The 22053-nt window shown below is 40.5% G+C and overlaps 1 protein-coding gene and 1 long non-coding RNA gene across 13 annotated transcripts in view; one reads left to right on the plus strand and one right to left on the minus strand.

Annotated features, from left to right (window-relative positions):
- Window positions 1-22053, minus strand: part of LOC134861332 (plectin-like) — a 133255-nt gene that overhangs the window by 50687 nt on the left and 60515 nt on the right. For 5 of the 12 annotated variants that reach the window (XM_063878450.1, XM_063878449.1, XM_063878448.1 and 2 more), the window contains exon 1: window positions 13752-17226. The exons of the other annotated variants lie outside the window; for them this stretch is intronic. In XM_063878450.1, coding sequence (XP_063734520.1) covers window positions 13752-17211 — 3460 coding nt within the window. In that variant the 5' untranslated portion in view covers window positions 17212-17226. Of the gene's footprint in view, window positions 1-13751; window positions 17227-22053 lie in introns of those variants that run through there. 12 annotated transcript variants of the gene reach the window in all.
- On the plus strand, window positions 13703-21827 carry LOC134861336 (uncharacterized). The gene is made up of 3 exons (XR_010165392.1): window positions 13703-13817; window positions 20493-20698; window positions 21173-21827. It is a non-coding gene; the product is annotated as an uncharacterized LOC134861336 (long non-coding RNA).

Below are 22053 nucleotides of genomic sequence, written 5' to 3' on the forward strand. Positions count from 1 at the left end.
TTTAAATTGGGGAATTCAGATGCAACAGGGCAATTGGGAAATAGCTGATGTGGTTGTAGTTTTAATGGCACAGAGGATACAATTAAAACGGCATGTAGCTCCCTCTGCAGGTCACTTGGGTTAAAACAGAGATTACAGTCAATTTCACTTTAATATGCCCAAAGGGGATAATGGGTGAGTCATTTGAAAGAGTAAACGTTTTTTGAGTAAGGGCAGAAGTTGTTACAAAATCGTAGCATTCACAAACTGGACTGCCTGAATAAAGTGTCAGTACGCAAATGGATGTTTTAAAACCATATCACAGTGAGTTTTCACAGTGAGATGATACAATAAATCAAATGCTACACTTCATAGTGAAAACTACAGACAAAACAATTAAAATATCAATGCTTAGTTGCTATCATCACTCTTTCCCTCCTCTACCCACAAGTAATAAGCCTCACCTTCATAAAAACAATACATATCCTTCATATATGAATGTTTTAGACTCAAAACAATGATCAAACTATTAACAATATAGTTGCAAAAACTGTAATTTACTCATCAATAACTCAAGGTTTCTAGCTCCAAACCAAACAAAATGAATCAATAATACAATTTATCATTGATTTATTGATTCATTTTGTGTGTCACTCAATGTTGACACTGATTTTAAGAAGATAAATAATCAGTTTTGTTTACAAGTGAACATTGTGCTGCTTCAAATCCTTTATAACTGATGGAGTGAATTGCCTCAAACAGGTAGAAAACACTATCAGTAATATAAACCCTTATGATTAACTGTTATTGTATGTTCCTCTTTTCTTCTATTAATCAGCAATTATGTCATGTGGTATTCCAAGTAACCATCTAAATGTGGAAAAAGAGGACCTTGAGGGATGTTTCCATGACAACCGCTTTAGAAACATTCAAAAGCATGTGCGGTGGTAGCTGTGACTGACTCTTACTCATGGCTGTATTTCTAGAACCGCAGACAGATGAGTCTCCCCATAACTGAGTGATTTGAGATGGAAAGGAAAACTCCGTCGTCCAGCCAACAGATCACTCTACCAATATCAGAAAGGAATACACGCTTCCACCACTAGATGGCATCCAATCATAACCACTCCCAAACTTGTTCCCTGTTACATTTCTGCAACTTTAGAGCTATAAAATATGAACAGATGCTCTATAAATAAAACTCATACATTGAAAATAAATATTAAAAAGTCAGGATATTCAGTTAAATGTACCTAAAGATACTCAATGCAGAAACATCTTCACATTGCATAAACTGGTAACATATTTAATACATTGAAATGGACAGTATGCTTTTGGGTGGTTTGATGAAATACACTTACATACGATTTGGTACATTATTTTGTACACAAACCCCTGTAAAGTAACTAATGACTAAAGCTGTCAGCTAAAATGAGTGGAGTAAAAATTACATCATTTTCATTCTGAAAATCTTTTTTAGTAAATTATTTAAATCTTGCAAACAAAGTAAAGTTATTGGTTACATTCCCCCACTGCTATTCCACTGATACTATCATGACTTAACATAGCTAGTTTTAACACACTGATATCAGTCTTTATGTAAACATTTTACAATTCTGACATACAGATGGTTTAATATTTCTCCTATCTTATCCCCATCCTAACATTTCTGAGATAAAACTGGCCACTCTCAGTGTTGACATCCTGCTTTTAAACTAGCCTAGTCCATAAAGACAATGCTGCTATTCAAGACCCTTACCTATCTGTTTTAGTTGTTCATTTACAACAAGACAAAAACACGAGGTTTGTCACGAAACTATGCAGTCTTGTAAGCATTAAACATCACAGCTGTATTGCAACCTGTAGATTATCTAAAGGAATGAATTCCTTGGGAAATACTCACACTTATTATTATCTCTTGACATGTTACCACTCCTCAGAGCTTGACAGTTCTGATAGTTATGTTGCCTCCCCCATCATAACTCAAGAGAACCAAAGTGCTAACTCATGGTTGTGATGGACGCATTGCATGATATTTTTCTTCACTTTCCTCTGATGTTACTGTGGAATGTTGTTTTTACAGCAGCAGCTTGAGGCACATTTCTTGTGCATTTCTTCTCTATTATAACACTTTCAAAGAACAAACGCCCTGTGGATCTTATTTTCACTTAAAATCCAACCACAAAAAACAGAACCCTCTATGTTATTCAGACATTTGTATAATATTGTGAAGGAAAAAAAAATCCCACATTGTTATAACATGGCAAATGATTTATACCGTGAGCCTTGCATAAAACAAAGCAGACATTTATTGCACATTCCTGCCCAGATATTTATTTTTATCAAAACAGATACATGTGATACTGTGCATATTTTGAAATGTATGTATATTTTTTCCTTGTCTATTTAATAGTACTTGTCTATGCATCAAAAGCAAATTCCTTATATGTGATTGCGATTTTGATGAGTTGCGTTTTATAGGAAATGAGCGCCTCCTTCGTGAATGCCAAACCCTGTAATTTGTGCAATTCAGCATTAATATCTTATTTATATTAATATACCACTGTGTTTATTGCAATATACATGTTATATTTTGTAGTATAATGTGCAAATGTTTAAAAAGCACATTAACTATATGTATTTATATGTGATGTTGAGTGTATTTAGTGTCTTCAGTCTTCTTTGTCACTGCCTTTCTTAATCAATGTCTTTAATAATAATTAGTTTACTGAAATACTAGAATAACATAAAGTACATTCACAAAAAAGCTGCTAAGTTTCTCTGTGCAGTTCTCTGGGAGTAAGCACCATTTGGTGTCCTTAAACTGATATATCAAGGTCAACCTTTATTAATCGAAATATCTGCTTCTTTCTCCATATGAGCCCATCTTGTACATATAATTCCCAATACTGCCATTGTGAGCAGGACCACCCAGTAGTCCCCTGTGATCGAAACATAGGCTACCGCTCCAGCTGGTGTGAGGGGAGTTAAAAAGGAAACAGGAAGCACTTTCTGAAAAATAACAGCCTTACTGGAGGCCCCTCTTTGACGGGCAAAACAAAAGAGAAAAGACAGTTTATTCAACATTATCTTCATGTCATATTTGCCTATATCCTCTTCCTGTTTCTACATTGCTTGTAAAAAAAATAAAAGGAATGTGTTTGAGTCCAATAAAACCACAAATTAATAAACCCTGCCTGTGTTAAGATCACCAAGTAATTATTTTATGTGTGGTCAAAGTAGCAGTGTTCTCGTGGTGGCACATTCTGTCGCCAGTCAACTTGAGCATGTGACAATTTACAACAGGGCACAGCTGAGCTCTTCGTCGGTCGCTTTTGAAAAAGAAAGTGACCTAAATATGATGTGGACACTGACCTTTGACATAGGACTGTATCGGATGCTCTCTGATCTTTTTGCATGTTGCAATGACCACCATCACTCACTGAGCAGCATTTTAAGATACAATTAAAAGAAGTAATAAATGACTACTTTGACATTTAGGAAATCAGGTATTTGCTTTTCTTTGGGAGAGCCAGATAAGAAGAGTGATAAGACTCTCTGTCCGGTCAATAGGAATCGACGGCCAGCAAGCTGTTAGCTTAAATGAGCTTAGCATAATACAGGGCATAACAGCTAGCCTTAACTCCCAAGTTAACAAAACCAGCATTTCTACAGCTCATATTTATTTAGAATCCATCCTGCGTTTTACAGAGGAACACGTGCAGGTACATTAATTGGCTAGGCACAAAAAATGCAAGCCACGTTTTTTCTTTTTTTTTATATGGAAAGAGCAAGGCTGGCTGTTTCAGCTTATTCCAGTCTGTATGCTAACCTAAGCTAACCTGCTGTAGCTTCATGTTGAACTGACAGATATGAGTGGTATAACACTTTTGTTATCTCCCTCTTAGCAAGAAAGTGAATCAGTACATTTCCCAAAATGTCAAACGATTGCTTTAACTTGAGATACATGTTTTTCAATGTTTGTACCACAACTCTACTGAAGTCAGAAATCTGTGCCAGGAATAACTGAACAGAAGTAACAAATTGTTCCTAAAGGAAAACTGAACAGAGGCAGAGCCTGAAGAAATACTGAGTCATGAACAATTACTGAGGAAACTTTAAACATGCAATCACACTTTGTTTATTTGACTATAACTAATTTTTTTCTGTACTACATTTATTACTATAACTGCAAACAGGGACCCCCGTCATAAAGTGTCAAAAAGATACATCAGCATCTTTAGGTAAACTAAATGATGCATGGAGAGCTGGGGAAGTCCCTGATTGAGGTCACAAGGGGTATAAATAAACTATACAGTCCCAATAATGCCGGTAAATAAAGCTCCAAATGAACGTCCCGTATGTGCTCCATGTGTCTTTTTGTCTCATCAGGGTCTGTTAACTACTCCCTTAGGACACATGACGTGTATCAACAGCCCCTTTGGGTTTCTACAAACCCCTGAGACATAAGGTCCCTGTTTATGTTATGACTCATGCCCACTCGTTCTCCAGCGGCAGTCACGCGCGTGCGCGCACGTGTGCGCACGTGTACACACACACACACACACACACACACACACACACACACACACACACACACACACACACACACACACACACACACACACACACACACACACACACACACACACACACACACACACACACTGGTGTTGCTCAATTGCTCCAGAGTAGGAGTTATGACTGTTTCCAGGAAGAATGCCTGCTTTTCCACAAACCAGGCCAATGGCAGTGGCAGAGCTCAACCACCACGGCCCACACAGCTCAGTGTGCCACTTACATTCATCTATACAATAGTTTGTTTGGCAATGTGATTGAATGGCACTTGTTCCCCAGCATGTCTTATATAACCTTACACTTAAAAAGCAATGTAACAAATGAGTTCACACCTTCTCAACCTTCAGCTCCTGTATAAGAGAAAATAAATGTGAGTCGACTTTAAACTACCGTGACATGTGGAAGATACTGGTAATGGCCTTTCATGCTTTTAATATATCAGGCCTTTCCTACACCAAGGACATGGTTGAACCATACACTCAAACATGTGCACATTGCCCTGCATCAGCCTACTACTCCCTCACGAGTGTGACCCAGGATGCGCCTCAAAAAAAAAAAAAAAAAACTTCTCACAACTTAGAAAGGTTTGGCTTAATTAAAGCAAATGCAGTAGACCTTAAAATGGTTTGTCTCATTAAAAGCTAATATACTTACAGGTCTTTCTGAGTTTTTATCATTATAGTTGAATGTACTTATTCTAACTCGCTTTGGAAAAAAGCATCAGGTAAAACAATCTGAATGTAATATAATGTGATTACAAATGTAAACAATGCTAGCATCCACTCCCTGATTCGTTTTTTCACAACATTCTGTTGGGCTGTTCATTGGTCCATGGTACAAATTCACCAAGTAGCATTGAGTCCGGGAAAATAGTTTTTAGTTTTTCTAATGACAAACAAACCAACCAACCAACCAAACGTCCTTGGCGGATGTGATAAATGAGTGACCTGTTCAAACCTGTTATGCTGAATACTGGTTATGAACAATTTCATCTGACTAATTATGCAAATCAGTGTGCCGCCCCATTAATAGCTTGGGAAGAGTCCTAAAGCATCCTTTCCTTAAGAAGTTAAGTCAGATAGGATGGCGCTGCAACACTACAATTTGCAAGTGTGACCTATGCTTTGGTATGTCCCACCGGCGCAGTCTGAGGATAGGAAAACAAACATATAGGAAGGGTCAAAGTTCGGCAAGTGAATGCCAAGTGTTGTACCTTGTGGTTGTAACAGTATTTACAGTCAACGTCAGCCATGCCCCCTTCCTCATGACCTGCCAGCTGACCTCATTCTAACATGGTCAGAGATGCCTGTTCCCACCTTTTGCACGCAAAGCACAGTGTGGGGGGCATCTGACGAGAAACTGAAGCAACACTAGGGTGGTAACAGCTAGCTAAACTGGGTAGCTAACTAGAGGACAGAGTTGTTTTAATCCAGCAGAATGGATGCCAATGAAAAAGGGGACAGTTAAGAACATAGAGCCCCATGACAAGCCTCCACTAAAAAACATGGATCATCAAAGACGGCAGCTGCATTTAAACCTTCAGTACTCAGGACGATTAAACATTTGCAGATAGAACATAATGTCAGGGTCATGCTAAAAACAGTAAATAAGCAAATTGGCTGATAGTGATAGGTCATTGGTATATCAAGAGGAATCAATATTGACATTTTAAGAAAACTGTATCACAACGCCATGTCAAAATGAATATATAGTAATAGCTTCCAATCCTTAATCAGCCCGGATCATATGATTGCCTTGACCTTTAACCGACAAACTGTCAAATAAGAATAGCTTCATTGTTGTTACTCCAACATTTTAACAAGATTGAAGCTGCGTTACACATCAACTATGTCCAGATTCCCCCTACTCTTATCATAGATAAGATTATACCAACACTTTATCTGGGTAGCACTCTCTCTCTTTTGATACAAGCGACTATAAATAAATGCTAACAGGTACAATGCTAATTCAAATAAAACACTCTAAAAATGTTAAAGCATAAACATATGCATATTTAACATCTAAGTTCAAGGTGATGGCATTTGCTAATTAGCAAAGAAAATGGATAAGAGCTAATGGAAATGTAATAACTCTAGCAGGATGACATGAGGAAAGATAAGGGGATCACCAACGTCGGTAGAATTCCTCCTCTTATGACCAAGACTGTCTGATAGTTATTAAGATGTATGAGTCAAGATCTGGCAGTAGAATGACCAGTAAACAGAGTAACAGCCACAATGCTAGCATGGCTAACCACTAAAAATGTGTCATTGAGTGGCTAAAGAGTGACACTTCAAACTATGTTGATAAAGTCATCAAAGTGCTATTGAACAGACACATTGATACATGTATTTTGCAAGAATGACAGTTCCATGGCGTGGAACCTCCAATTCTGGCTGAGCTTAATGAGGGCTATTTTCTTCGCAAGTAAGGACGGACAGAAAATAAGTAAGAGATTAATCAAACACTCCTCTACCATCCATCTACTTTGAGAATTTGATGTCATTCATCACATTTCAGACCTTCACAATACAACCTTGCTTTCGATAACTGCCTACTACAATTACCTTGCCTCTTGGGTTTTCTCAAGCGCCAGAATACAAAAAGGGTAACTAAGTGCACCAAAACCACCAAGGCGGGAAAAGTAGGTCCTGAGTGGCTTGAAAGCATTTTTTTGGGACAGATAGAGAGGGATAAGGTAGAGGGGGATGAGAGGACAGGCCCAGGCTGTGATGACAGGTGGGCCTATACTGGGAGGGGGCAGGGAGGAGAGAGTGTGCTGGGGCTGTATGGGTGTGGCAGAGACATCTAAAAAAGAAAGGACGCCCCAAGAAAGAATTTGTGCACCACCCTGAAGCTGTTACTGGTCTTCTTCTGTCTGCTCTGCTCCTGATTATTTCAGCTGCTGGGCTGACTGATGTATCTTAATAATCAGCTACTTGTCACACTCCCTGTATATATAGTTTGTCTACAGCTGTTATTCTATTTTTTTGTCTTGTTTTATTATTGCTTAATCCCTTTTTTTTCTTTGAGTCTCTGGTCTTTTAGTATTATTTTCACACCGTTAGGTCAATTAAGATCTGATCCTATCTTATCAAAAGAGCAAACTACCTTCTCCTAATTTCTCAATTTAAGTTTTGCTGTTAATTCATGTTATAGATATCTCAATCTATTTGATTTGACGCTAACCTGTTTCAAAGAAGGAAAATAACTAACCTATACTCCGCCACTCTTGCTTATCAGATGCACTTTTGTGGCCCAATTGATCTTAGTGATAGAATAACTTCATGCTATAACGCAGAATGGGCTTATCTGCATTCTTGGCAGATAACACATTTCAGTTGAAACTGTTAAACCCAGTGAAGCAATGCCAAGCAACAATATCCTTGAGTGAGTGACACTTGCTCAATAAAGAGTATTTTTGTTTAGGTTACATAAAAAAACACAACGTGATAGGTTACTCTTAAAAAGGCAGGAACTACAAATGTAACATACTTCTGTTGATGCATTGGGATCATCCAGTACAACAACAGGTGGACTTGTTTTTTAGAACAATCCGGGATAACCAGAAGAGCACAAATTTGTTTCTTACACGCAGACAAAAAGTTTCGGATATGGAAGTCTTCCCTGCTTGTTTACGTCCATCAGATGTCATGATTGACAGGATAGAAGTGGTGGGGGGTAGCATTTCTCTCCTCAACCCCTGCCCTCACACACGTCTATCGGCATACCAATCAAATAAAGGAAAATATTGAAGGCAGCCAACATTGCGCAAGAATCAAGTCAGTCACACTGTAGACAGGTTTAAATATGGAACACAATCCATAGCTGAAGGTTGTGTCTGTCGCGTTCGAGCACCCATCGGGAACACAACAAGACTTCACACGGTGCGATTGCCAGAAACTCAGTAGCTACACAGACACGCAGTTAGAAACAGACAGACAAACCTGTGGACCTACCAGGTATGATCTTCATCTAAGAGACGGTGTGGGGCAGGAAACGGAGGACGAGAGGTTTAGAGAGGGGGAATGAAGAGAACGGGAGAGGCTCCTATATGTTTGCTCTGAACTGCCTTGTTTCTCCCTTGTGTTCAATTTTGACAGGCTGTGCCTTCTGCTAGGATCTGTCAGCCTGCTCTCCCGTGGCCAGGGGAGGAGGGACAACGCGCCATGGTAGGGGAAGGGGGCAGGAGCGAGGGGACTGAGGGGGGTGGGTGGCCAGGGGGAGAGGGTTATAAATATCCTCCAGAGCCAAATGATCAGAGAGTGTCATAGTTAGAAACTGATGGAAGAGCTCAGGCAGGACACTTGGCTAAGCTCAACCCTAGCGACAACCTCCACAAACACAAGCCTCCCTGGCCCCTCCCTCCCTCCTACCTTTCCTAGTGCTCTCTTTGATGATGATCATGGCAGGTTTATTGTGTAATATAGAGTCACAGTGCTCAGCCAGAAAAACAAATGTCAACATAAGCTAGAGGCATCATTAGGATATTAAATTGTTGACACATACAAAAGTAGAGTCATCACTTTATACGACAAGAAGCATTTATGCCATAGATGGTTTACTTGATGATGATACGACTAAATATGATATGCAATGTGATACAGTAATAAACTCTAATAATTCCATTTATAATTATAAAGTAACTTTGGTGCTTACATTACTAATGATTGGTGATCAAGTTGTACTGTTTTTATCATGGTGCTTAACTTATGGAAAGAGTGTTTATTCAATGGTTGACATTTAAACTGGAAATGAGATGGGTTGCACTGGTTATTGTAAGTGCCACTTTGGGAAAAAGCACTGGCAATAACACAAAATGGATGGATATAGCCACAAAGCCAGAAAATATGAAAACTGAGAGCTAGGACTGATGGACTATTTATTTAATTTAGTCTGGTATCACCAACTGGCGTTGTTGTGTTTGTTATCATTCACATATTCAGATTTTAACATGTCATTTCATCAATATTAAATGGTCAAAGCAAGTGTTTCAAATGACGTAGTAAAGAGAAACGTAGAGAGGAGGACAGAGTGATTGGGTGGGTGAAACAAACCCATTACTTCTCCCCAATAGACTTCCATTGACCGAAAGTCAACTGTTAACTCATTATTTACAAAAAACAAATCTATTTTAGCCACATTACGTTCCCTTAAGCAAACCTTACTTAACATACTATATTAACCATGTGTTAGAAAACAGCATCTGTGTATCTTAGTCACGGTTTATTTGGTCTGCTTCACTTAAGTTTGAAACATAATATTAATTCCTTTTTAAACCTCACCATGTTTATTCGTACATGATGAGTTGATAATGTGAAAAGACGGCAAACGCTTTGACCTTTGTGGACATGTCACAAATGTCTTTAAGTTTCTGTGTTGTTGGCACCTTCCCAAGGGATCATGTTGTTAAATGATATAGCCACACACAGAGTTTAGGGATGGACAGTTCGTACGAGAGATTAGCTCTAGGCTTCATTCTCCATTGCTTTTGGGATTGCTGCAATGCACAACATTCTCTAAATATAGTTGCTTCTAATATATGCGAATGGCTTGGGCAATCACAGTGTTGACAACTGGCTCTATTTCTCCGTAAAAGCAATTCCAGCCAGTATCTGGAGAGCAGAGCTGGGATTGTGTCATGAAACGTGGACACTGTAGATGGAAGCCCTGTGTGAAAGGAAAACTATACTGAGAAACCATGTGGGGGCTTTACAAAGGATCGCAGGGAATTCCTGACTTCCTCATGTGCCTTCACAAACTGAGCCTCATGCTAATAGTACTCATGGTTAGACACATAGCCGAAAGGTATTCAAAGCTCTTGTCCAGAGGGAATACCTCGTATCTCAATCTTCACCAATATGCTGCGGGAGCTTCACTTTGTAAACTCTCTTAATTAAAAATCAATCTTGACCAGCCATGTAGTGAGTTTCTCTCCTGAGAAAATACTTCATAAAGTAAGGGTCAAAACAGAAAGGTCATATTTTACAAACGTGTGAAAGAAAAACCCTACAGAATACTGACACATGTAGAAGAAACACAACCTACAGCTTTTTCAAATGACTCACAGAACTGAACTAAGCCCCTGTCCAATATTCACCCTGGGAAATGACTAACGTCACAACCATCTTGGCCAAACCCTCAATATATTCCACATGTTATCAACCCCTCTGTTTTTGGGGTTTTGGTTCACAGTTAGCTAAATGTTTTATTGCTATAACAGATTTCTGATTCTGCATCACGACCCAGACTCTACCCATGATGTTGCAATGGGCTGGTGTTAGGTTTGACATTTGGTGTTTGCCAACGCGGTACTTTGAAATTCTCATGGGACAGTATTATGCTTTGGTTTCTCATTACACTGTTACGTCATTTCTGGCTGCCTTACATAATGTGCTTCTTCCAAAAAGTTTTAAACTATTTATATTACTATTACAGAGGTATTAACGTTTGATTCTTATTTTATATTTGAATTGAATAAATACAAATGATTCAGCAGCTTTGGAGGACTACTCGGATGCTCTGGTTTCATTCCGACTTCATATTTTAAACCTGGGACAGACTATGGTATCAACAGTATCTCTTCATTGTCAAAATTTTAGCTTGGGCTGCTTTGAGTATCAATTTTTATAAGGTTGGCTGATATGTTCTGACACTTATGAGTGCAGTAAAATATTCAAAATGATTTCACAGGTGGAGCAGTTAGACACGGCAGCTAAGGTCAATTACTTTGTTTTGAGCACAACATTGATGGTGGTCAACAGCAGCAGCAGATTTTACTTTAGCTGCCAACTCACAACACAGGCTTTGATAGATAGTGTGGGACTGAACAGTCATTTTGTCCCCCCACTTTCTTTTTTTTTCTAACTCGAAAAAGGTCAGGATAATAACTCAATCTTTCAGATTTGAGAAGAGGTCCGGGTGAGTCATAACATCAAAATCCTGTGCCACCATAATGAGAGGCACAAAACTGCAGCATGCTGTAGATCTTCATTTAAAGAATGCATTGGGCATGATTTCAGAGAGAGAGAAAAAAGCACGAAGGCCCTCAGTGCCATGTCTGGGATGTGATTTACACTAATTGCTCCTGGTGCCATGTGTGGGCAGAGTTTAAAACTGCCTCTCAAGCGTGTCCATTTCATACAAATCCCATACAGTGCCCTTCATTCAAAAAAATTCAAAGTGCTTCAAAAAATGCTTTCACTTGAAATCCAAACCAGCTTAAGAATCTGCTGTTTTGAAAGCAACATTTTTGTGGCATAAGTCAGTTTTTGCAAATATGTTCCTTCTTCCTGGTTTCACTGATTCAATACGGGAGAGAAAATGTTGAAAGACAACAGCACACATACCTTGCTGACACTAAATACTAGGGTGTAACTGAGTCTGCTGATAACTAAATCATCAGCTAACATACCAAGAATGCCATACTCTAGGAAAACAGTACTATAAACGTATCTGGGGTAAAAGCTGAAGGAAACTGCTTTTCAGTGCACTGAACTTGCTTGACAAACAAAGAGAAACAAAAAGGTGGTCCACACACATTTATTTCAGAAGACGATATGCTACTATGTCTATATTTGTAGCATTTGATCTATGTGACACATTAAAATGGTTGGTAATGGACAGCAGATGTCAGCAGTGGGTCACCAAACACTGTGGTCATCTGATAAAATGGCCCTGCTGTGTCCATATATGATGGTTTCAAAGAACTCAAGCACAAATCATTAATTACAATCACGACTTCTCAAACTATCAGTGCTGGAGTTCATTTTGTCAAAGGGTTAATGCAATGAATGTATTTTACTTCTGTTAATGATAAGTTGCATGTGTTGTTTAAATAACATTTTCTCATAACTCAAAAGGGACTTATTATCCAGATGAGTACCACAGATTGAATAAAAGATCCAGGCGGATAATTGAATCCAGATCTGGTGTCACGTGTGGAACCAAACAAACACACCCTGTGAGCAGTGAGCACACTATTCCAACTTCCTGACTCTTTTTGTCCGTTGCTCACACCCACAAAAGACAACGCCCATGTGAAGTCCTTACACACGCCCTATGATGGCTATACATTTTTGTCAAAATAGCACGTGAAATATTGTGAAATATTAGAAATCATGCCCAATCCAAAGTCACATGAATGTGCTTCAGCATTATGATTCATCAGTTTCACTTCAGCAGTACACACCACAGCTTCAAAGTCAAACAGGTATTTTTCCTCTTTTTCCAAATCCAGACAAAGAGGCCAACATATGGTACTGTTATCACGTTGCATACATAATTCCCACATCTTTTACACATACTATTACATGCAGGTATGCAAGGGGGCATACTTATCTCCTATACAAGACATGCTGAAAAGGGAGCTGAGAAACCAGAGGCAAGAACACAGTCTTACTGGAGCAAAGAGGAAAAAATGCTCCCAAAAGCACCACACCTCCCCTCTCTGGCTTTAACTCACGCACAACTGTCTCTGTGGGGAACAGGCGAGGCTGGATCTCAGCAAACAGCCCCACCTTGTTGGAATGACTGCAGGTCTGCATAATCTCATTTGGAAAACACTCAGATAGCTCCAGAGATTACATGTTCTCACTGACACATGTGCAGACTTCAATTTATCACCAAACAATGGAATTCCCCATCCGAAAAAACAGTGTGATAAGTAAGTCATAGGTAAAGTATACTTGAAGCATAGTGTTATTATTAAAGTACTACTTTCGTGTATTCTGTCTTGAATACAACACAGGGTGTGCTATGACAGTGTTACTGACACTAATCTATTTTAACACACAGATAATTAAATCACAGCCTCATCTCAACTGACTCTCACCAGCTCACTGAAACTATTCCTAAAGAGAGACTGTCTCTCGTCCACATCACAAGGAGAGGCTGGACTCTGTAATATGTCACTTTAAGCCATACACTGTAATGAAATCACCCTAAATAATACTTTGAAAGAGAAGCCAGAGACAGACAATTGCAGTATGGGAGTGTTTTTTTTTACTGAGGATTACTTTAAGTGCATGACAATGTGGAGGTTCATAAACAGAAAGACCTTGAAAAACCCTACCTAAGACCTCCCATGTTTCAAAAAAGAAAAAAGTGGGAGCCTAAATCCAGCAGCAATTACATCACATGCAGAGCGAGAGGGGATCGGAAGTAGAAGTTAATTGGCAGAGATTCAAACAAACCTTCGATGAAGTGAGGCCATGTCTTCTCCTCCGGCTCGTCCAACGAGTGGTCCCATTCTTCATCAGGTGAGGCTCCTTGAACGCTGGCCCCGGGTCCCCCTGCCAAAAGTGACCGCTTAATGGCGATTGCTTCCAGAACATCCAGGTCCAGTTCCTCCCCTTCCTCCACAGGTTGTACAGTTGGTGGCGGTGATTGATGCCCGCTTGCCTCAGGACTAACAACCTGTTTCACTTCAACTATCTCCTCAACTACTACAATTTTCCTCTTCATGTCGGCCTCTTCTGTTTCGGGGTTTTTAGGCTTGCAGGTGTCCCCCAGGTGAAGCTGGTCAGTTTGGGCAGCGGCGGGTGTGTCAATGGCAGAGGGTGTGTCCTCCTTTGAGTCAATCTTCTTCTCTTCCTCCTGCTTTAGGGCCTGAGAAGCAGAGAGCCTTTTCTCTGTGCAGCGCTCTGCTGCCTGACTGGCTGAATGTTGTGCAACTCTGGGAGGCTCCTCTTCCTTGTGGAGGGGGCTGGCCTGTGTAGGAGCTACAGCTGCCTGTGCTGTTACTGCTGGTGCTGCTGACGCTAATTCTCCGGCTTCGGGTGCTTCCTTCGCAGTGGAGGATGTTTTTGGTTTCGGAACCTCCCGCTTGACTTTTTCTGCAGAGAGCGGGACTGGCTCCACCTCCTCTTTGTCTGCCGGGGCCTCACACAGCACAGCTGCTGCCCGCCTGGTTTCCTCACTGCACATTCTTTCAGGAGTCATCTTTGAAGAAACATTTAGTTCTGTCAGTCCGGAGGTCATGACACGGCTGGCTGTAACTGTGCCCTTGGGCAATGATGTATTTTCAGTGGACGCCAATGTTTCTGCTTCAGGCAAAGAGACCTGTTTTGTGTTTGTGGAGTCAGATAGTGTTGCCTGAGCCTGCCTTTTCCCTTTCCCTTTCTTCTTTCCCTTTGAAGATTCCTCTGCAGCTTTTTCTGTGCTTATTAGGGATTTAGTCTCAACTGTGAGTTTTTGAGATTCTGGTGCAGGGTTATGACCTGCTTGTATAAGCTCCATTTGAGTTTTTTTCTGCACAGTCACTGTTTCCACTTTAGTGACAGTTAAATCCTCAGTTTTCATTGGCTCCATGTGGGGCAGGTTTGTATTTGCCTTGTCCTTGGAGTATAATGATTCATGTGTTATTTTGCTGACACTGCTTTTCTCAAATTTCTGTTTTTGTTGTGCATCGACTGAAAGCTCCACTGGGGGCACTGCTGGGATCTGATCTACTGGCAGTATTGCTGCTTTAGAAATACTCTGTACCACAGTTTGTTGCTTTTCATTAAGTTGTTTGGGAAGTTCCTTTATTTTCCCCTCATTGACACCTATTTTAGCCTGTGTATTATTTTCCTCTACAGATCCCTCAGTCTTGATGCTGGTACACACGGTCAGTGTTTCTGAGGTCATCATTGTTTCGGGTTTAAGGGTATTTTCAGTGACCACCTCAGGGGTTTTTTCCTTGTCCCACTTGGAGTCAGGAAGTTCCACAGCATCGAAACTCTTGGATTTCTCACCTGGAGATTTCTTTTTCTTTCTTTTTGATTTAGAGTTTCCTTCAACAACCTGTAGTGTTTCTATTGCAACTTCCATGGTAGCAACATTTTGACTGAGCTGAGGTGAACAAGAATCTTTTTTTCCTAATGTGACCCCCTTTACTGAGACTTGGAGTACTTCTTCTGGCACTATTTTTACATCTTTCTTGACCTTAGGAGTCTCTTTCACATCTGTGTTATCCTCTTTTGTGATAATCTCTGTTACTGTAGCATTTCCCTTGCCAGGTTTTGTAGCTTGAGGACTAGCAGTAGTTGAAGAGAGATTTATTGTATTTTTAACCTCATGTATTGACTTTGTCACAATAGTAGTTTGCTGGTGTGACTCCTCAGTCTTGGTCACTTTAGTATCAATGGGCTCTTGTATCACTTTAACTTTAGAGATCTCCTTCCCTGCACTTGCCGTAGTGTCCGGTGGGGGTTTGGCGGTCTCTTGAGTGACTGTAACTTTGGCAGATATCTTGGCCTTCTCTTGATCTGTTTTGCATTCAACTGCGGTCACTTCTGCAGGTTTGATTGGTTCCTTATCAACCTTTGCTCCCTTAGGCTTTTCTTTCTTGACATCTATATTGACAGGGGTGAGCTTGGAAGTTTCCTGAGCAGCAGACATTGTGATTACTACCTGGGCCTTTTTGTTATGAGTTGTTTGTTCAGCTGTAGCCTTGACATCTACAGGTTTAAGTGGTTCCACAAACACATTTTTGGTCTTTTTTTCCTTGACATCTGTATTGGCAGGTTTTGTGATGAAAGGAGGAGCAGTTTCAGTGAGATAACTGGTGGTTTCCTTAGTGTCAGCCATTGTATCAACGGCTTGGGGCTCTACTTCATCCTCGGCCATTTCAACTGTGGGCTTTACCTGTGCAGATTGAACTGGTTTCACAAACACCTTTTCGGTCTTCTCCTCTGTTTCTTGAAGTGTTGTGATAGCCCAACTGCTTGTCACCATTTTACTTGTCATCGTGGAAGCTTTTTCATCTGCAATCCTCTCTTTATTTGTTTTGGGATTAGATTCAGCTGGAAGCTTTGATGTTGCAGCACCTGTAGCCACAGCAACAGCAGCCACAGATAATGGCAGGGCTGGTTTGAAGGCTGCTGATGGCACAGTGGTCTCTGGCACATCCTGTTTCAAAACTGCTCTTTGATTCTGAATGAAAATTGGTGCCATCTTCTTTTCAGGCTCTCTTCTCTCCTGTGGTGTTGTTGCAACCTTCTCAATGCTCACATTAGCTTGTTGACGAGAGACTCTTTTTACCCTGCTCTCCTCCATCACTGCTTCCTCATTCCTGAAGCCGTCCCCCCTTCTATACAGAGGCTGAGGCTGGTCCTCCACTTCCCATGAGGCTTTAGGCCTGACCGGTTCTGCAGCCATTGGACGACCCCTAAACCTGGGGGTCCTATCAGAGTAGGTTTCTTTTTCTCCAGGACCCATCATCCTATGGCGGTAGCCTTGACGCTCAGATTGAGACTCTTGGCTCTCTACCTCACCCCTGCGTCCAGGCTTAGGGACATAAGATGTAGGACCTTCAACAGTTTGGACCCGTGCAGCCCGTTGAGTAAAGGCCATGGTGGCAGCCGGCTTCCTGATCCTCTGCAGGGATGCAGGAACAATCTCAGGGGGCAGGCGGAGGTAGTCACGCAGGTAAACAATGCCCTCATTGGTCAGGTACCAGTAAAAATGTCTCCAGGCAAATGTCTCCTTCACATAGCCCCGAGACTTAAGAGACCCCATTGCACGGATGACTTGTAGGTTACTAACACTTTCAATCTCAGGGTGTTTGATCTGAGGCCTCTTGTCCTTCTTGGCCACCATAACACCATCTTTAAACAGCACCTCATAGATGGCCCTCAGTTCCCGCAAGGGCATCAACATTCCAGCAACCATTGTGCTTTTGTGTCAGTATGCTCTTTCAAAGTAAAACTGAAAAATACAATATGAAAAGCAAGTTAAATAAGACAATATCACGTCTTGTTGTGTGAAAGAATCCAGTGGCAATACCGGCTGTCACGTGCTTCTCAATTCAATCAGAAAAAAATAGAAGTAGAAATCCTGGTAAACTTTTTTTCTTACTTTCTTTCCCTCTTGTTCTTGCTGATCCTTTAGATATCGTGAAGAAAAAGAGTATTCCAATGTGAAAAGTGAACTAAATAAAGTCAAAAGTGGGCTGTCCTCCCCTGCTTTTTTGCGAGGCTGGGAATGAACAGTCTCCGTACTGCCGAGATGGCAATGACAGAATGGAAGAGAGGCAGCGTGTGTGAGAGAGTTGCGCGAGAGAGGAAAGAGAGTGAGACACACTCCTCAGTCGGCTCCTCCTACCTTCTCTCTGTATTTCTTAGGAAAAAAATGGCATGGAAAAAAAGTTTCACTTAAGTAAATAGTAGAGCAGGAAGTAGGACAGCAAAGAAAAGAATAAACATATACGATCAATTGATCAAAATAAAGAAATGAATGGAGCCACACACGTATGGAGTGTGTTTGAGCACATGTTCTGTAGCTCTGAGTCTCTCCAGGAGACGCCCACCCACACACGAAAGCACATGCCTCCTATAATGTACACACACACCTACGCAAACTGCAACGGGCTGACACAAACCCTTTGGCGTGTCACACACACACTGGCTCAGCTAATGGGCTGTTCTAAACAGGGATTAGTTTAGAAGGAGAGTCAACCAGTTGGCATACATCTATCCTGCCCTGGGGATGTATGTGAGGTTATCTAGTACAAGGTGTCTAGTTTTACACATTTCCTGATCAAGTATCACTGAGGAGCCTTTACTTTAGGTGTGGCATTCAGATAAAATGTCACACAGTCTTTTGGATGTGAAAGGGTAATATTTGAAGGGAAACTGCCCACCAGAGGTAGAGACACATAAAGTTATATTCTATTTATGTCTGTGTTTGTTGGAGGGTAACCAAGTCACCCAATGAAGGAAATGACATCGAGTCATTAGTGTTTCCCATTGCAGCTCATTAAAGTGATGCAACAGGCTGTAAAGCACCCTAACATTGTGTTGCTGCTCCAGACCGCTACCATTCGGGCTGGTTTTAGCTTGCAACCAAGAGTCTGTCTTGCACAACTATATAAAGAACTGAGCATTATAGCTAACCTTTTCTGCACTCTCAGTAACATGAGATCAGATTTCTATCGCTTCTCCGCTTCTGTACATCTGTCTCCAGTTTGTCTCTCTGTGTCACTGAGTGTCCACTCATGACCAAGCCATACAGGAAAGAAAGCTGACCATTGTTGGATACAGCAGAGTATACCATATAAAAAAAGAAGGATTTATTGAAAAGCAGCGGAAGCCCAAGATACGGTGCTGGAGCACAGTGATCTAGTTGCGAAATAATAGTGGCGTAGAAATTATGCTTTCCTCCTGCTGTTTGAAACCACACAAACTGTTACACATCCAAACACTGTGGGAACACTGTTTTTATTTTATTTGCCATGGTAACAGTCAACTGAAGGGAGCCAGTTATGACAATGGAACATATCCATTTTCAGTGCTGAAGCAGAGCAGAAGGCTATACATCTGTTATTGTGGGAAGCTGGACTACACTGCCATTTATCAGAAGTGCGTTTGCAAAGTTACATAAACAATCAAGAACAATTCAAGAAGAAATTTGAGCACATACTGACACCCTTGGGTGAATAAAACCACAGACAAACTTTTAAAAGGAACATGTTAAAATAGTTTTTGGCATTTGTCTTTACCAATGCTGTCATGAAAACAATTACTGCCACACAACAGGTCTTTGACATCTAAAGTCAGACTAAGAGGTGATGCCCCAGGGCTTGTCTGAACTCCACCTATAGCAGAAACGCTTAAACCATTGCCTCACAAGTTAATGATTCACAATGAAGGCTGGGAGGAGATTTTTAAGTGAAGGAAGAAATAAATCCTAAATTCATTGTACAAGAAAGGCATTCCTCTATATTACGAAACAAATGTTTTATCTTTGACATGTTACAGTTTGCCTGACATTGATGGCAGTGGAAGGGTCAACTGGTTTAAACTGGTTGTTCAAGTGTGAAGCTGCAAGCATGGGCCTAAGGAAGTGCATATCGGCACATTTTTCAAATTTTCTGTCATTTATTATGCCTACGAGGGCTGCTTCTAAGGAGGTTAGGTGAGATGGTATAAATAATTAAAAATATAATTGATACATTTTTCTTATTGATGCTTTGAAAACAGATTTCTCTACGGTGATCAATATAGTAGGTTTGTCTTATCTTATCTTAAAGTCTGAGTAGAAAGGAGGTTGGGGGAGATGCATGGATAAAAAAACCAGACACGACAAAGAGTCTCTTGGGTGACATTCCTGTGTAAAGCTAAACGTTGTTGACGTTGCCTTGTTTTAATTTACTTATGTTACATGAAAAACATTGTGTAACCAAATCCACACTCTATTCCTAAACCTTACTATGAAGTCTGGTTGCCCCAGCATGCGAGCATATTATACACACCCTTTTCGAGGAGATGTTGTCTTGGCATATTATTGAATTTCTAGTGGTCAGCTAAGAGGACACAGTTAACCACCAATCGTAAAACTTTTGCAAACTTTTAAACATATAAACATTTATATTTTTAAAGTCAGCACCAATTACTCTATACACCAGTCAATAATGTGTTAAAATGTTGAGTTTGGAGCTATCTCATTTGGGGTAATTGGCATCGCCATGCATGGTGCTTTGCTCTGTTGGCCCCATATCAGTGTGATTTCATGCACTGTTTATGCACAACGTGTTCAGTGAACTTCAAACTTCCCTAGGTGACCCTAGACTTCGTCCCAGTCCCTTTTCAACCATCGGAATATGAAATATGCCTGCTTCAGGAGAAATACTCTATTGTCTTCGGGCAACCCTAACCCTAAGCCTTACAAACCCCTGGTTTTTACAGCAACTCAGTGGTTAAAATAGCTGCTCAAGGTTTGAGGAGGCAATCGAAAATGACCTAATGCTCAGAAATAAACTACCAGAGGGGAGTACTTACTATAGAAGTAATGGCGTCTAATGTCCTGTCTATAAACAGATACTGCAGCAGCACAAATCTGGAAATGGAAACATGATTTGATTGATTGAAGCAGATAAAGGAGTAACAAGACTTAAGGAGAGCGTATCTGAATAGTTTCCTGGTTATGAGTCCACTTCTGCTTCTGTGTTTCAGACCTCCGCAAGTCCCAGAATAGACTTGTCACCACCTGCTGATGGTGGCTGGCGACTGGCCCACTGCAAAGGGCTGCTCCGGGATCTCTTGGCCTGGCACACGTGCCCCAATTCTGATATCAGATCCAAGCCACTAGACACACTTCCAGAGAAAGCAAAGGTCAGATGAGCCTTCCTTACCACTAATGTATCTGGCCATTACAAGAAGTAAGTGTGAAGACAAATCTATGTTGAAACTACAGACATGTCAGTGTCATATTTAAAGTTATTGTAACAGTTCTGACAGTTGATACGTAGTACAACGCCATTTATTTTCTTAGAGAAAGCAATCTGATCAGATTTTAAATCAATACAATCATATGTTGAGTCAAATTAGGAAATAGCTGTGTAGTAAGCAGTAATATATGTCACTTTTTGAAAGGAATCCCATTCAGGAATATACTGTATACGAACACTAGCTTTTATTGAGCTCAACTCAACTGAGTGGATTGTTCTAACTAAAAACAGAAACGTTGATTTGTGATGTGATTTTAAGATCTTTATTGGAAGGCAAGGAGAAAGGGTGGTTCTTAGTCTAACCCCAATCAGGACTCGCACTGTTGTACCCTTTCGTACAAATCATTCTGCAAAGCATGAGAGCCCCAACTTTACCAACAACAATATGCTCATTTTCATTTGAAGGGATACCCCTGGATTGGTATACTTGGTGGGTGACCCCTCCGCAAGGACAGCTGTGCCCACTGACAGCTTTGCATGTTGGATCAGAAACACTTCTAACCCGGGAACCTGCTAAAGTTCAAGAGTTGTAAACAGCTTCATATGGAGGTTGGGCAGCCACTGCAGTAATTATAGTTTTCTAAGCAGTCAGTTTTAATAGATTAATGATTAATTATTTGAAGTTCACTGGTGCAATAAAAACTTGAGTAAATGAGGAGAGAAAAGGCTATGTGACTGAAAGAGCTCTATGGAAAATCTGCGTTTACATACATATACATGCACAACTCAAGTTGTTAAAACGAAAGTTGTATGACACACTGTAGCACTTTTCTGGAGCTGATATTATACCGGACAACACAATTATCATATTTGGACCATATTTGATGTGCATTCTGTAACATCTTTTTGAAATGTACACTACCTGAAATAGCAAAACAGATATTGTCTTTTTTTTAACCAGTGATATAGCGCCGGAAAAACATCAGGAAAACACTCCAATGTTTTCTTGACTCTCAATCTCTACATGTGTGGCAGCCATTCCAGTATGCTATGAATTCCAACACAGAGAAATGTTGTCAGTAGTTTATAGAATGCAATAAAAAATCATGTATCTCAGAGACATACCTACCAGAGAAACTGATAATGCTGCAGTGGTCTCTTAATTTTTTCTATAGCTGTATGTCATGGGTCATGGGTTTTGACCAGTTGGTTGTTCAGCCACTTTTGGTCCAAACTCAAATTTGTCAACAACAATTGTCTTGATTTTGTAAAGAAATGCATGGTCCTCTTTTGACTTCATTTTGTCTTTGGTGCTACCAGGACTTTTTGTCTATTGCCAACATAAT

Source organism: Eleginops maclovinus, chromosome 3 (assembly GCF_036324505.1).
Source record: "Eleginops maclovinus isolate JMC-PN-2008 ecotype Puerto Natales chromosome 3, JC_Emac_rtc_rv5, whole genome shotgun sequence".
NCBI lineage: Eukaryota > Metazoa > Chordata > Actinopteri > Perciformes > Eleginopidae > Eleginops > Eleginops maclovinus.